The sequence below is a fragment of the Mus caroli genome, unplaced genomic scaffold, assembly GCF_978045245.1.
Source record: "Mus caroli unplaced genomic scaffold, Mus_caroli_1 scaffold_4, whole genome shotgun sequence".
In the NCBI taxonomy this organism is placed as follows: domain Eukaryota; kingdom Metazoa; phylum Chordata; class Mammalia; order Rodentia; family Muridae; genus Mus; species Mus caroli.
The window spans coordinates 39,366,777-39,383,593 of record NW_028227259.1 but is presented as its reverse complement, the minus strand read 5'-3'; the positions used below and the strand labels follow the sequence as shown (position 1 = coordinate 39,383,593).

General features: G+C 51.4%; 1 protein-coding gene across 3 annotated transcripts in view; it reads right to left on the bottom strand.

Moving 5' to 3' along the window:
* Ppp2r2c (protein phosphatase 2 regulatory subunit Bgamma) overlaps nucleotides 1-16,817 on the bottom strand; it is an 89,154-nt gene that overhangs the window by 57,501 nt on the left and 14,836 nt on the right. The window contains exon 1 of one of the 3 annotated variants that reach the window (XM_029477623.2): nucleotides 2,951-3,062. The exons of the other annotated variants lie outside the window; for them this stretch is intronic. Within the exon in view, the coding sequence (XP_029333483.1) occupies nucleotides 2,951-3,047 (97 nt within the window). The 5' untranslated portion in view covers nucleotides 3,048-3,062. Of the gene's footprint in view, nucleotides 1-2,950; nucleotides 3,063-16,817 lie in introns of those variants that run through there. 3 annotated transcript variants of the gene reach the window in all.

Here is a 16,817-nt window from a genome sequence, read left to right as displayed (position 1 = left end):
TTCAAACTCCTGCTAGCAGAACCCTACATCTGAGAGTAAAGTACTAAGTGAAAAGTCAGAAGCTGAGGAGCCCAGGGCTAGGTACTGAACCACCTGGTTAACTGGGACTCGGCCACTCTCTCACCTGCCTTCCCCGGGGCCTCAGCTAGAGGCCAGGAAGAGGTTCATGGGGAATCGGGAACAAGTGTTCAAAAGCAGGCCTGAGATCCTGGGGAACAATTTTTTTGCTGAAACGTCCATAAGTGGCCTGAAGACAAGGACCAGAATGTGGCTGATTAATGAGGGAAGCGTCCCCAGGGAAACCCAGGAAGAGGGTGCTCCAAAGCAGTAGTGTCTCTCACCTCACAAAAGGTCTCCATGGACAACCAGGTCTCACCCAGGCCACAACAAGGCTGGTGCCTCTGCTCTTCTGCACCAACCACTGTACAGAACTGGGCAAGGCTGGTATGAAGCTACCAAGCCTTCCAGCTCCCTGCAGGGCGAGTAGAGGAACTGCCAGGGCTCAGTATCACAGGGAGTCCAGGGAGCTGAGTCCTAGGCTCAGCTTTTCAGAGCAGATAACGTTCCAGATTGGGGGTGGGGTGCTAATACGCACCCACTGGATCCTTCAGCCCCAGGAGGTCTGGGACAGTGATCAAGCATTTAAACATACAGCTCACACTCCTGAGAGCAACAGAGACCACAAATCACCTCCCATCAATTTTAGGTTGGTCTGTCGGCCAAACGAATTCATCAGAGCCCATGGCTGTCATAAGCCTTTCTGTTTCCCTGCCTCCCTACCTAGTGACGGAATGGAGATGTAGAAGGTCTGGGCACCTTGGACATTTCCCGGTGTGATGCTGACGAGTGCTCCAAGTGGCTCTCATACAGCATGGCTCTTTTCTTCTCTAGCCTCCCTACTCGAGGCAGCATGAGTGACAGAAGCCAGTTGGCTGTAGCCCCCGCTCCATGACCTCAGACAAAGTGAACTGGGCTGCTCAGCCTCATGCTACTTTGTGCTTTTGCTCGCTGACATAACCCGCTTTGTCTGTAATGCCTCCAAGGTTCTGGGGACCCAAAACGAAGGGTGTTCCACATGTCAGGCTTCCCTCCTTATCCTCATGCCTGGCTCCCCTCACCCAACCCTGTCCTCATGCCTGCCAACTGCCAAAGCAGATCTGGGCGGAGAGGACCAGTGCTCACACCACTGTCTGGAGAGGAGGTCACGGGCCTTCTGCCATCCCACATGACCCTGCAAGGCCAAACATGGCAAAGCAGCCTGGTCACGTGATTGGTAGATGGTGGATGCACTCAGTACCACGTGAAGGTTGAGTTGAATCAGACAGTTCTCCTCTGGATGTCCGTGTCTCGCAGCAGTCAGGAGAAATGTTCACAACAGAAGGCAACGCTCACTCAGCTTCCTTCTCTGCAGACCCTTCCACCCAGCAACCTTCCCTCCCCCAAGATGAAACTCTTTAATTACCGCCTCCTTTCCTTATTGGGAATTAAACAGGTTTTTATAAACTGAGCCAGATTTCTAAAGGACTCCTGTGCTTTTTTTCCCTGTGTAGTGAAACATGGTGCAGGCTTCCAGGGCTCTCAGCCAATCTTAGTACCATGGCCCTCAGACCGATAGCTTGCAGACTGCAGAAAGCCTGCACCTGATTAGAGAGAGGGAGACGGGGAGAGGATATGAATTATCTTTTGCCACTTCTATTTGTACCCTCATTTCCTTTAATTAGAGAGGGCTGCGTGTCAAGGAAAGAGAAGGTGACTAATGTATGCACGGTATACAGGTGGGCCCTGGCTGGCTGGTGTTTAGGAGTAATTGAGGAAGTGAGGGCACAGAACAGAAGCTCTGTGAGCTCAGATGGGTCCCAGCATGCAGCACAGATTCCATGTAGACAATGGATCTTCTCCTTCTAGGACCACACACAGCTCCAGGGATGTGGAAAGAGCCCAAGAAAATGCCACCTGTTGCTGTTTTGCCTTGCCCATTTCTAGAAAAGGCCAGAATACAAAAGCATGGCATCTCTCCCTGTGAGACGCAGGCAGAAGAGGCAGTTTTAAGGAACGGCAAATGCAGCCCAGAGAACGTGCTCCGCCTGACCCCGCTGGCGCTGCTCTGCTAAGATCAGCAGAAATGACTAATTACTCCGCTCTGCGGCCCATGAAGATAAAGATTGTAGTTATCATCAGCACAGGGTGTGTGCGCCCATAGAATTGGCCAGCTTTGCCGCTAGTAGTGGGCACTGACTCGTGGCACTACATTCAGATGGTGATGATTTTAGTTCCTAATGCTTTAAATAAGTCACAGATTAAAATAAATTAGAAGTCTAACCTCGGCAGGCTCAATAGCTCATATCCATCCCAGAAAGGCAAGGTGGAGGGACCATCCTCTGATGTTCTTCTGACCTAGTGAACTGGGCTGGTGAGGGACTTTGGTCACCAGCTCAGGGACAGGCCCTGGGGCAGCTCTACTCCCCTATCTCAGAAGGTCCATGAGTCCTATTGCCCTCCTACCTCTGGGACACCTTGACTCACTCCTATGTCTGGAGAGATCCTCCTAACCTGAAAATGTGACATCATATTCTGGTTGGTATTATTTTTAAATTCCCAAAATAGAGCTTCTTGTATCTCAGTCTAGCCAAAGATGACCTTGAAATTCTTATCCTCCTGCCTCCACCTCCCAACTTCTGGGATTACGGGGGTGCTCCATTATGCCCAGTTTATGCAGTACGGAGGGTCTGGCTCAGGGTCTCCCACATGGGATGCAAGCACTCTATCAACTGAGTTAATTCTCCAGTCCCAAGAGGAGGTTGTGCCTTCAGGATGAAGTCCAAAGGCCGTGAGAGAAGCTCCTGGAGCTTCCTTTGCAAACTTCTGCACATAAGCCACCATCTCATGTCCTTAAGTTTCACCCACCCACCCACCACCCTTCACCACTGTTCCCATTGGCAAGAATACGAACCTCTGAAGCCCAGCTCAAGGCCAGTTTCCAGGAGGCGTACCGGTGTTCTCCTACTCCTCTCCTTGCTTCCCAGGTCTTCCAAGTTTCCATGCTCCATTTTCCCACCATCGCCTTGTCCATTGAAACTGCCTCCTCCCAAAAGCAGGCTCAATGAGGATGCCCTGGGCCTGCTATGGTTTAAATGTGTCTTTAAAGTTTGCCCAGGGGAAACTTATTCTCCTGAGCAACAGAGGTGGGAGGTGACTGGCCAAAGAGCTCAGCCCTCAGGAATGGACTAATGTCACTGTGGGGCTGAGTTTCCAAGAATAGGCTTGCTGTTAAAGCTTATCCTCTCTTGCTGAATCACACTCTAAGTGCTTTTGCCTTCAACTGGGAGATGATACAACAAACACATGAATCCTCTCCAGGCACTGGCTCTCAATCCCAGACTTCCCAGTCTCCCAAACTATGAGAAAATAAACACCTCTCCTTGTCATTTCCCAGCCTAAGGTACTGTTGAAACACTCATAATAGACTAAAAGACCAGCGTATTCCTGGGACTCATAAAACAAGATGCAGGTCAGGACAGGTGAACAGATGTTTCATGAGCATCCCAGAAAGGTTTTACCCTGTCCCAAGGCATGTTAGAGGAAGAAAGTGAAAACTCATGTTCCTAATGGCCAATAATTTGTAGGATGGATGTGGGGGCTCAGCAGAGGCTCACTCAGGGAGACCGCAGCACCCCCCCCCAGCACAGTTCAGGATCTCTCAGTAATATGGTAGACTGGATATAGCATGCTAGTTCTGTAACCTTGTGGGGAGAACACCATCCAGGTGAGGTGATCCTGGGGCTGTCCATGGTGCTGATGCCCAAGCTGGGCCTCACATTCCCTCCTGTCTGCCTCATTCTCCTAGACCTGTGCTCAACTGTTTTAATTCCTAGACCTGACCATATCTCTCCCAGCATCTGGGCTGAGCCCCCGGAGCAGACTATGGACTAAAAGGGCTGTGGGAAAGTGGGGCCAGAGCCAGAAGACAGCCAAGCAACGTAGCAGCAGCATATCGCAGGAAGGATGACCTGGGTTTAGCTCTGTGTGAGCATCTCAGAGCAGCCCAGCCAGGAGCCTGGGACCTGGGCTGCATAACCACTGTTTCTGGCAGCCAACCAGAAGATATGAACTCCCAAGATTCCTGGTTGTCAAGTACACAAGCAGCATGAGCTCCCGCAGCCCAAGGTCAGCCCTACAGCATGACTGGTACAGGCTCCGGAGGAGAAAGCATTAATGGGACCCCAGGGGGATCTGTGCAGCGGCTGATGACATCAGCTGTAGCCATGATCCATTTCCTCCCTTTGAGTCCTTCCCTACACTGCAAACAGAGACTTTCCCACCTAACGCCCATCTCTTGCTTCTCAGCTCAAAGCCCTGGCAGACTCCACACCTTCCACCCCCTGATTCCCACTGCAGGGATCTGAGGCCCTCTGCCTGCTCTTTATGTAGTCCACACCACTCCACTGTGCTTGCAGCCTCACCTTATCACATTTCCACATGTACCATATTTGCACGCTTATCATATTTGCACGCTCATCATATTTGCATGTTCATCATATTTATACACTCGTCATATCGCACACTTATATTTGCATGCTCATATTTGCACAGACATCATATTTTCACACTTATATTTGAACACTTACTATTTTACCTTCACCTCTGCTCATGCTGTGACCCTCCCTGTTGTGCCATCTGGCTGATGGGTCCCCTGTCACCTTTTTCTCAGTATGCCCAGGACTCTGCCATCTCCATTCTGCACCCCAAGCCTCTTTTCACTAAATACTGCCCCAATGAGTATCAAGGGGGATATAAATACATACATACACACATACACACACACACACACACACACACAGATCCGTGGAAGGAAAGAGGCTGGTGAATGCAAGGCTTATTCTGCTCACTTATATGTTTGGGCAGGAACTACCCAGTCTCTATCCATGACACGGCTACAAATCCTCCTGGTACCCCTGGCATCAGAATCAAATGTCTGGTGGTGGCAGCACTCTACCTACCAAAGCTCTCTTCCTGCCTGTGTACCTCTGTGTACCAGAGGCTACAAAGGACGTAGCTGACTGCTGGACAGACTAGAACAAATCCAGTTTGACCCAGAGTCTAGAGGAGAAGAGAGAACAGAACACAGGGCAGGGGAGGACAGGACAAAAAAAAGGACAGAAGAGGAAAGAAGAAGTGAGGGGAGAAGGCAGAGGGCCAGGGTACCAGCCGGCTGTGGTCACACGGTCCTCAAACCACCCAGCTACGCCTGCCACATTCTGATGTGACTCAGAGACTACCAGTAGCTTGGGGACCCTGCACTTCAAGGAGGCTAACAGACTGTGTCTCACATGCCACCTCCTGCACAGGTTTCCAGCACCTGGCCTATGCTCCCGCCATCTGCCCCTAGCAGAAGGTCTCCCCACCCCCAGGCTACAGACAGCCCTCCTGCTTAGGGCTGGGGGGCATCTTTTTGCCTACTCTAAACAGAGGACAGACTAGCTTCCCAACAGCCTATTTGGAAATGGTGGAATCCACAGGGAAGGGGATCTGCCCTCAGGCAACTGCTCCAGCCCAGGGGGCACCAGTCTATGAACCCCAGAAGACCATGGGCTCTGCAGCTCAGCTTAGTCCAAGCGGTTTCAGGCCCTACTGTGCACACAAAGCAGGAGGAGATAGCGACGATGACGATGGAGGAGGGAGAGGACGATGACAATGATGATAACTCTGGTGACTACCAAGGCACCAGGAGAAGCTCACTGCTACGTGCTTCCTGTGAATTAATCCTGTTACTTTCCCAGCAGGCCTAGCATGGAGGCACAATTCTACTACCCTCCTCCTACAGAGAAATAAAAGTGGGCCCAGAACTGTTAGGCGACTCCCTGTGGCCACATGGCTAGTCTGAGCCATGGAGCTTGGAGTGCAGGTTCCCTGCCTCCGGAGTCTGTGCTCACTGGCTCCATGTGGAGCCGCTGCGGCTTCCAGGAGGCTGTGCTCTGTGTGAATTCTGGAGGAGCCACCCAAGAGAGGCTAACATCACAGCTGAGAGACCTCATCACAGCTGAGGAGAGCCAGGGTCCAAGAGCTCACAACCTGCTCTATGCCACACAATGGACTTGACCCTTTCCCCCCACCCCCCAGTGTCCTAGAAAGCAGGGTCCCCCAGTTTCTAACTTCATGAAACCTCTCCTTCCCTCTGTTCTCTTCCTCCCCCAACTTTCCTTTCTCTCCCCTCTTTCTCTCCTCACTCCCCTGAACCCCATCATCACAAGGCTCTCGCCTGCCTTCCCGACAACCTGCCTCTTCTCTGCTGTTACATCAACTTCTCCCTTCCCCCAACTTTATCAGGAGAGTTTTGTGCATTTTTTTTAAGAGCAAAGGGTACTTTAGGATACATACAGGGCTGTACGGACCCAGGCTGTCTGTCTGACCATAATAAAGCAGGGTACAGTCTAGACTTCCAGACAAGGCCCAAAGACACGGAACCTGAGGTCACAGCCCTCAACTGGAACCACAGGAGCCCAGGTTCCAAGAAGCCCCATGTTCCAGTGCCACCTCTGCCACCCCCAGGCTGTGTGACCGTCACCAGTTGTTGAGCCACTCTAGGCTTTCTGTTCCTGGTCTGTTTAAGTATGGGCTGTGATGAGGCTCTAGAAGATGCTGGGTGTTTTGGCAAATGTCTTCCCTCCCCACCCTGCCCCCAGGAGTCCTACCAGACCATCTGGTCCACGGGCTTCAAACAGATGGCTCTTGGTGCAGCTTCACCCAGCCCACGCCGCTGAGGCAGCAAGCATAGCAACTCATCCTGGTCACGCACTTAACTGCTTGTAGCCTTCTCCCAATGGCAAGGCCTGGGACCGCAGGCCGGTCCAAAGACCCGATAAGAAAAGTGAGTAGGTCCCCAAGTCAGAGGCAGTCTCCACAGAAGACAGCAGGGCAGTGTGTGTGGAAAGAGACCCTTCCTTCCACCTGTCTAGCCATGTCCTACCAAGTCTCACCCAGAGCATCTGAGCTTTTGACTCCCTTGGTTTCAAAGACAGAAAGACTGACATTTAAGGAGGTGACATAGCTTCCCCCAGTACTCTCAGGAGACCTACCGAGGCCCAGATGCTAGGCTTCTGAAGTTTGGGAGAATTCTCTCTCTCTCTCACACACACACACACACACACACACACACACACACACACACACACACACACTTTCCTAAACCCTGCTATGCTAAGGACAAGACTTCTGCATTTTGAAATCTGCAAAGATGACCTCTGCTCTTCACTTCTTTACAATGGAGGAAGCTGTATGTGAGGAAGGCAGAGCTATGCCCTCTCCCAGCACACACACACCCTGCAGGTCTATCTTGCCTATCTTCCACGGTGTGCATGGATTCCCTGGGTACCAGCTTAGATGGGAACCATGCCCTAAACAAAGAAGCAGTCCTAACAGGCTACTTCTGGGAACACCTTCACCTCCATTACTATTGGGATCCAGTGCATCTCAAACCCCTCTCTATGCCTCTCAAGACCATCCCTCTGCAGTAGCTAGGAATGTTCCAGATAGTCGTGGGTAAGACAGGATCTGCTGGAGGCACTTGTATACATGTATTAGCAACCACGCACCCAATTCCTCCAACCAGAAACACAAGGGAGGCCACCAAACTAAGGACACCCATGTCAAATGGGTTTCAGTCTGCTACCTGCTAATCAAATCCTCAGAGTGGTCTAAAAAAACCTCGTTCCATGAGACAGAGTCACTGTGTCTCTCAGCCTTTCATCTATCAGGCCCCAGAACCAGAGGCAGGAGGATTGCTGGGCCCTGATCTTTATGGCCTCAATCTATGTCTCATAGTTTTAGATGCCTACAGTGTCCCCTCTCTAAGGACCCCGAGGGCCAGTGTCTCATGTACTTCTGGGCACTGGTTCAGTACTGCTGGCTAAGTGCCACCAGACAGATCACTGATGCCCTCTGTGCTTTGTTTTTCTTGCCTGTAGAAGTCAGGAACAATGGTTATTTATCCTTAGAGCACACTGAAGTTTAAAACCAAGCACCCAGAACACTGCCTGGTCCTCAGGAACCATCTAGTGCATATGAGTTAAAATCCTGAGACACCAGAAGTCAGAGGCTCTCCTCCAGCATTCTTACCACACCCTACACACACTCCCCCTCACAGATTCCCGACACCAGATGGCACTGGCTTAGAAATGTTCCAGGCCCTCTTCCTCAGCTCCTACCCCAAGGTGGCCCAGCCGCTAGGCCACAGTAGTGGGCAGTGAACCCTCAGAGACACTGGGGTGAAACCAAGCTCTCGGCTTACATTCTAGCTCAGCCTTTTTCCAGGCATAAACTGGTACCTCTCTCAACCCTAAAGTCCCTTCAACTTTAGAAAGAACACCATTTGTCTCTCAGGTCCAGCAGAAGCAGCAGAGACACCCAGAGCTCAGAAGCCTACGGTTCATAAAGGAATAGAAGGGTCCCACTATATAGGCTCCACCTGTTGGGCACTCCCCTGTGTCTATCACTTCCTGAGTGGCTTCCCTGCCTCCTAGACTTTTTCACCTGTGCTGTCCACCCAGGATTGAGGAGACAGACAGCAACAGTGTAGCCAGGCAGAGGAGGCGCCAGTCCTCAGGTGGAAGAAGTGAGGCTCACATTGTTTCTGCAGAACTTTCCTAGGGCAAAGCTTTCCAGGAGCTAAAACTAACACTGCTGCTAGAGGAGGAGAAGGGATGGTGAGAGAGATGAAGGGGTTCTGAGAATTATTTAGTCCATTGTGGGGAAGAGATCCCAAGAGGTACAAAGGCTCAAAACCCAGAGCTCTAGGGGGCTGGAGAGATGGTTCAGCGGTTAAGAGCACTGACTGCTCTTCTGAAGGTCCTGAGTTCAAATCCCAGCACCCACATGGTGGCTCTCTTCTGGAGTGTCTGAACACAGCTATAATGTACTTACATAAAATAAATAAATCTTAAAAAAAATACAGAGTTCTAGGCAAACGCCCCAGTTTAAGCGTGGCTGAAGAAAGAAGAGATTGGTAGGTGCAGTCCGACTTTGGGGGTGCCTGGGGAGCCAGGGGAGCCTAGGTGATACAGCCCTCAGCCTCTGCAGACCCCACTGTCAAAGCAGGTCCTTTGCACACTCTGGTTGGACAAGCTGTCACTACAACCAATTCCCTATCTGTGGCTGAGAGGAGCCGCCCACTCCCCGTTTCCATGGGGATCCCCTTGAAATAACCCCGCAGCAGTGGCTGCTATTCTTCCCTGCCTAGGAAGAAGGCGAGGAGGCACAGGGAGAAATAGAAGGGAAGGAGGCAGAGCTCACCAGGGACACTGCGGAGACTGAGCCCCCACCCCGACCCAATCATAGGTACTTGAGTCCCCGCACAACTCAGTTCCCAAAGGCCCCCTAAGGGGGTGGCACAAGGCTGCAGAGAGGCCTAACCTTTATTTCTCCCCACCTTATGGATGAGGGGGACTGTTTCCTTAACAATTTAATGGGAAACAGGACATTGATGACCACACCAGGGAACCCCACCTTTCTCTGGGGAGAGGCCCCATGAGAGCCAGCAAGGCCTATTTGCAGAGCCTCCTTCCGAGAAGCGGTGCAACCTTGACCAATCTCTCAGAGACTCAGGTATCTAGCATCAGGCCCAATAACTGAAGCACTACATGCCTGCAGCTCAAGAGTCACAGGCTCCTCCCGGGTAGAAAGAGCAGAGATGCAACTGCCCAACTGTTCTGTAGTGCCGTGCAGAGAGCCCCTGACACTCAGACACACCCTGGAAGAGGGCCTGGCTTCTCCTTTTTCCATACCTTCACTCCTTCCTTTCTTTCTTTTTCTTTTTCCCCATTTTAAATATATATATATATGTGTGTGTGTGTGTGTGTGTGTGTGTGTGTGTGTGTGTATATATATATATATATATATATATTTAATTTTTATATACATTTGGTGTTTGGCCTACATGTATGTCTGTGTGAGGGTATCTGATCCTCTGGAACTAGAATTACAGACAGTTGTGAGCTACCATGTGTGTGCTGAGAATTGAGCCAGGGTTCCCTGGCAGAGCAGTCAATGCTCCTAACCACTGAGCTCTTGAGCACCTCCCTTCTTTTTTTAAATAAACAATTCCTCAACTCTATAATCCATGGTAACTTGGAACTCATGCCAATCCTCCTGCCTCAGCCTCCCAAGTACTGGAACTGCAGACATGTCTAAAGGCTTTCCCAGGTCTGCAGGGTTACTGAGGAAGAAAATCATGATTACTACAGAAACATTTTTTTACAACATTTTTTTTTTACAGAAAGTATTTACTGAGATTTTGTGAAAGCCCCCCCTTCCATTTTCTGAGAATGTCCTCCACGCACACATTAGGATTCCAAAGTCACTTACTGAACATTAAGGGACTAAGAGGTCACAGGAGCTGGGGCCAGGCCACAGCCCAAGTGTTCTCCAAGGGCCAGCCACATGCACTAAGCTCAGGCTGGGCTCTCAGGAAGACTGGTGAGAAGCCACACACACCAGCCTCCCTTTCCCTTCAGCAGGAAAGGCTATGTGCAGAGGGAGTATGGGGTCTCTACAATTCCCTCGAATCCAACCACTCCAACCCACTCAGGAGGCATGCAGTGACCCACCAAGGCCAGGAGCACCACAGAAACACAGAGAAAGCAGAGAGCCTGCTGAAACCCACCAGTGGGTGAAACCCACCACAGGCTCCCAGAGGAGCCTGTGACTCACTAGGGCAAGAGAGGATGGAAGGAGCGCTGCCCACAGCCTCAGAGACCAGGGACTTCTCTGCAAGGTTTCCCTCAACCCTCCACAAGCCAGACGTGTATTCCCAGGATCCCCTAATTCTCTTTTATTCCATCGTCGCCTAATTCTCTTTTATTCCGTTGTCGCCTGTCCTAGATAGCTTTGGGAACGGAGGCATCCAGAAGTAACAAAATTGGCACGGGGAGCTGCTGGATGCCATAGGAATCCCATCTGTGGAGCAGTCAATCTGAGTGAGCTTCTTAGAGCCTTTCCACTACCGCCATGGGCTGTGCAGCCCTGAGCCATACCTGAACCCAAATGGAATCATCAGCTTTTATCTTGTGGGTGGGAGTCTGAGCATCCATAGTGGATGTCTATAGGATTAGGATCTGGCCAGCATCCAAAACCAATTCCTCGTGGACACACAAGACACTGGTTTCTGCCCCCCCCTTTCCTTGGCATTTCCAGTTTTAACCCAAACACAGGCTCTTGCTCCACTTAGCATTAAGTGTCTACCTCATTCTTCATCAGAGTTGCAAAGACACAACGCTGTGGCTCAGTCTCACTGACAAAGCTAGCCAAGGGCCAAAGAAGGAAGCGCCAGGTGATACACTCAGCAGGTCAGCGTAGGGGATTCCGGCCTTCCATGGCCAGCAGAACCACCAGATCTGCCAAGCAAATAATAGAGGGAGGAGACATCCCCCCGCCCTGCCGCCGCAAAAGCCTGTGACCAGCATGACCCACACACAAAGAGGCCACCTAGAACCTCGGAGGTAGGAGGGACTCCCCTCCTTCTGTTTCTTTCCTTGGAAATGACAGTTCTGCACTTGGTGGCGGGCAGCATCTGGAGTCCAGGCCCTGCCAGCCTGTTACCATGATGCCAGGCTCCTCCTCACCCGAATCCTATGTCCCTCCCTCATCTAAAAGGCATGGTGACTTTGGGACTCGCTTGGAGCTGGTCTCCCTGCTCTTTTTCTCTAACCTAACACCAGTCTCCTGCTTTACCACAGCAGACCTAGATGCTCTTCTAGGAAACGCTGACCTGACCTGACTGGGACGTCCCACCCCCTAGCCTGGGCAGCTTAGCCTGTGGGAGCCTGTCACCACTGAGCCAGAGCTGACCACTCACTCACCCAGCCAGTGTGTTTGGTAACTTTTCAGGACACAGACCTTGTCCATCATATCTGTGACCTCCTCCCTTCAAAGCCCCTGATGTGTAATGTGCTCCCACACTCTGCTTATCATCAGGACAAACCCATGTCCTATCCGTAATGGCCGACCCTCAGACACTGCTCCTAAAAAGTCTTCCTGTTCACCCCTAGACAACCCCCATGCCAGAGAATGCCACCTTTTTATAGGAACCAATTCCAAGGGACACGGTGCCACAGTACACTCATTCCCTTCTGTGGTTTGCACGCCTGTGTAATTCCTTCTGTTTCGGTGGGGGTGGCAGCAGGCAGGGTCTCCTTGGCCGCCCTGAGCAGCCTGGAGGAGGCTGGGGTGATAAATCTGGCCAAGTCAGGCTGAAGCAGAAGGTGCTGGCCTGCAGATAGGTTTTTATAGCCTCCTGCTTAGGGAGACAACACATAATTAATCCCCAGTCTCCCAGGTTGGAGTGGCCAGGGAGGCAGGAGGACAAAGAAAAAGCATGGGGTGGGTCAGCCCCCTCCCCTTCCCTCCTCTCCCCTCCCCTAGAGCTCTGAAGGGCTATACTGGATTGTTGGGACTCTACAGGGATGCTACCCTGATGTCACCAGTTCCTGTCTGAGTTTGACACCTCCCCTGGGGGAGGAGCTGAGATATGTGTATTAGGGCAGATGAGCTACTGACTGGAGTCCATGTTTTTGAGGGTGGCTGGCCACCTGAGAACACTGTTGCTCCTGACCCTCTGTACAGCTTCACTCCCCACAGCTACACCCTGGCTGGCTGCAGGGGGAGGCGGGTAGCACAGAGGCTTTCTTGCCTAGACATGCTGCAAAGCATGGCTGGAGTAAGTGTGGCCCTCTGCCATAGTCTCACCACCCACCAAAATGACCAGTGTGGAGTGAAAATTCTCTTATCATCAGCATGTAATCTCTGTGTGATCTTGGAGGGACCCCAAAAGGACATTCTAGTCACTGATTTTAGACCCAAAGATGATATGGGGATGCTGGGAGTGGCCAAGACAGGTCACATGTGCGCTGGCCTAGAGCACTGATCAGGGGAAGCCCCAGAGTGGCCTGAGCGCCTCCCAGATGCACTGTCATGCATGATGCACAAACATCAGGGACAAGTGTGGGTAGCGGGACAAGCAGAGAGCCTGGCACTAAGACCAGGAACTAGTCCCATGCAAGCCTGTCCCAGCTTCCCCTCTCGGCATGGAGAGACCAGGGCAGGTCCACAGAGCAGGGAATGGCTCCTGCAGCTCCTTGGAAGGAACCTCGTGCACCATGCCAGCCCTGGGCCCACAAGGGTTGAAGCAGTGTCCAATAAAGCTGCCTCCAAGATGCTGAACAGACTTGCTGCTGGGAAGGTCAGCGTGTCCTTCCTGGCACCAACGCAGCCAGGCAGAAAGGCCAGCCCCGCTCACCTGTTCCCATTCTGCATTCTCCCACACAAGGCCACCCGAGCCTCGCAAGGCCAGGCCAGCCTCACCTTGATCACTTTTGTCTGAGGCATGCAAGGGGTGGAGGGGGTATGGGTGGGAGCTTTGTGTATCTGAAACAGCCACAGGACTCAGGCTGCCTTCAGCCAAGTCTGCCCTCCACTCACCTGCCTTGTTTTGCATTTTAAAGAGTAAGGGGTGTTGTCAGTTTCCTTGAACAGGGATGGGGAGGGGAAGGTCTGCACTTCTTCTGCCTGGGCAGGAAGATGAATGTGCGTAGCAGGAACCTGTCCAAGGTCAGACAGGGCTAAGCACCACCCAGGCCATCTGGGGGCAGACTGCAGGCACCAAGAGTCGTTAGCTCCATCTCTGAGCCCACCTGTTCTTGTTCTTGCACACAAGCTGGCCTCTACCCCATGCCTCAAGTATAGCGCCCTCCAACCAGGGCTAACCTGCATCTTGCTCCAGGTAAAGGACAGGGATGCACGTGACTTCTGAGAAAGTCAGGGAAGGCTCTTAGGAATCCAACCTCCCCTAAAGATACATGCTAGAGATGGGATCCTGGCCTTATGGACACCATCGTTACTACCACCACCATTATAGAGAGGCACAGCAGGTACCCTTCAGAACAGCGGTTCTCAACCTGTGAGTTTCAACCCCCAGGAGTTGAAATATCAGATGTCCTGCATATCAGATATGGACATTATGAGCCATCACAGTAGCAAAGTGATAGTTATGAAGTAGCAACAAAGTAAGGAGATAATTGAGGGCCACAATGTAAGGAACTGTATTGAAGGGCCGCAGCATTAGGAAGACTGAGAAGGAGTGCTTCAGAGAGAAGACTGGCTCAGCCTCACCTTGCCCAACCCCAGACCCTCAGAACTGGGAAGAAAACTAAAGTGCTTGCTGCCTGCCTCACTAAATGGCGGTCACACAGTCCTAAAACTGGCAGCTCTTGAAGGGAGACAGGTGTGTGCAGCAAAGCCTCCCTCAGGCCTCTGAGTGTCAGTCAGGCCACCCCATAGCTCCCACAGGGCTGACCAAGTTCTGCCCACACCATAGGCCTGGTTTTCTGCAGCAGAGACTGGGAAACGGGACAGCTTTGGTCACAGTTACTCTTAACTAATTTGCTACAAAGACAAATTAGCTCCTCTATGTATGGGCAAGTTACAGAAGACACAGTGAGCATGAACCACAGGGCCCACATAGCAGAACTAAGAGTTGATCCTTTTGATCAGGCAGAGAAACCTTGAGAGGTGCGCAGCTAGGTTCTCTAGGTAACTCCTACAGTAGTTGTTTAAAAGGCCTGCCCAGAAATATACCCAGAACAAGATCTTGTGGCCAGTGAAGTTTAGCTTGGCAGGCAACATGATGTTCAATTTTATTCAAGCCCTCATAAAGAACACCCAACACTTTTAACAAGACTCGACATTCCTAGAGTGGCAGCATCAAGATAGCCTGAGATGCAGGCCAACAGACCTTCCCATGATGCTCAGCATAGCCCACAATGCTCAGCAGCTCTTAATCTAAGACAGCAAAAGCTGGATAAGAGGGCTTCGAAGGCAGGGGAGAGGCTCTCTCCATCAGTGACAGTTAAATCTTGTCAAACTGATAGGATTCCAAATCACCAGGGAAGCATTCTTGCATGTGGCTGTGTATTCCACAGAGGTCTAGCAGACCTGGGAAACTCCGCCCTGAAAGTGGGTGGTCCCATCCCACGAAGCTGGGGTCCTGGACTAAAGCGAGAGGAGAAATTGAGCTGAGCTCCAGCATTCTTCTCTCTCCACTTCCAGACCTTACACACCACGTGACCAGCCGCCTCTCTACACACCTCTAACTGTAAGCCCAAATAAACCCTTGCTTAAGTTGCTTTTCTCAGATACTTAGTCACAGCCAAAAGTAACAACTACACCACCCTCCTCTGCAGCATCCAAGTTCCCAGCCCCGGGCCTCTTTTTTGGCAAGAATCAGGCCAGGCAGTTCAGCCTTTCTTCTTCCCCATATCCAGGGTTCCCACTGACCAGCACAGATCGGCATTCCACATCCTTTCCACCACCAGCTCTAACCACCTCACTGGGACTTTTCTGGCCTCTTGCTAGAAGCATCCATCCCAGCCCTCTAGGATCCACCATGCCTGCCTAGAAACCTCCAAGACCAACCAGCAATGGTTCCACAACACTGAATACACCAGGTGATCCTGACCACTGAGTCTCACTAACTGTGCTGCCACTCTCCTGCCTGCAAACCCGCCACCACCACCTCCCTTCTGCCCTGCCACACAACTGCTTCAAGGCCATCTCAAAGCCTGGGTACCTCTGAATACTCCTCCATTCCAGGCTCCGTTCCACTGTACCCCATCATTCTAGATCAGGACCATCTGCTTCATCTATTTGTTTCCACGGGCCCTGTGGGGCAGCACTGCATAATATTCCTTCCTTTTGTACCCCACCCTCCACAAACCTACCACAGGCAACACTAACGTGTAAGTACTGAATGCATAATTATCTATACTTGATGAAATAATATAGTATATAGCCAATAAAACTGTTTACTATAAGCACATAATAATAGGGGAATGTTTCCAGTGTATTTAATATTTTAAAAGAAACAAAACTGTTATAATCTGAAGGGGGCTTAAAAGGAAATACATGAAATGCCTACAATGTTTCTAGTGGTGGTGGAATCAGGGATATTATGTGTCCCCTCCCCCCATCATACACACACACACACCCCTTTTTCTATTTTCTATATCTTCAAGCCTTTCTGTAGTAAGATAAATTACAGAGAAGTACAATAACACCTTCTGGCTGGAGCACCTTACTGGGCACCGCCACGCCCAGCCTGACAGTGTGGGGCACAGGATGACGGATGCTCTCATGGCTTCCATACAGAGCCTAACCTCTCCTCAGGGCTATGAAATATTCACGGTGTTTTTACCATCTTCCTCGTGGAGAGCTGGCACAGGAACAGCTACTGCTCAGTTCACCCCATCGAGGCCACTCCAAGCCAGATGGGCCCAATGTGCACAGGCTAGGCTGGGGAGGGGTGAGGAACGGGGGCAGGGGGATGTGCCCACAAGAACATCAAGGAGGGACAGCGGAGTTGCGTCAGAGCTGGGCCGTGGGCCACATCCGTTCACAGCAAGGAGGTTGGATGTGTGACCCTCTTGAACCGCAGCTTTTGGTGAGAAGTCACTGCCTTTGTTCAGGGGAATAAAACACCAGCGAGGTCTCACCCTAGAAGGGCAGTTGCTGCACTTCCAACATCAGCGTCCTCGCTTCACACAGCATCTGGGGAAGTACCAGTGGTGGCCCAGGCTAACTTAGCTCAAAGTCATTTCAGCAATCACGGAGGCAGTTTACAATCACCCTGTGACCTTTAAACAAGCTCTCTTCCTGATCGTTACAAATGTACAGGGAAATGAATAAGTAAGCTGCTATTTATTAAGGACACTGTAATTAGGGGCAGGTGGATGGAGGCCCAGAAAGGTCTCTCTCTCTCTGTAATCCAGGCTGGC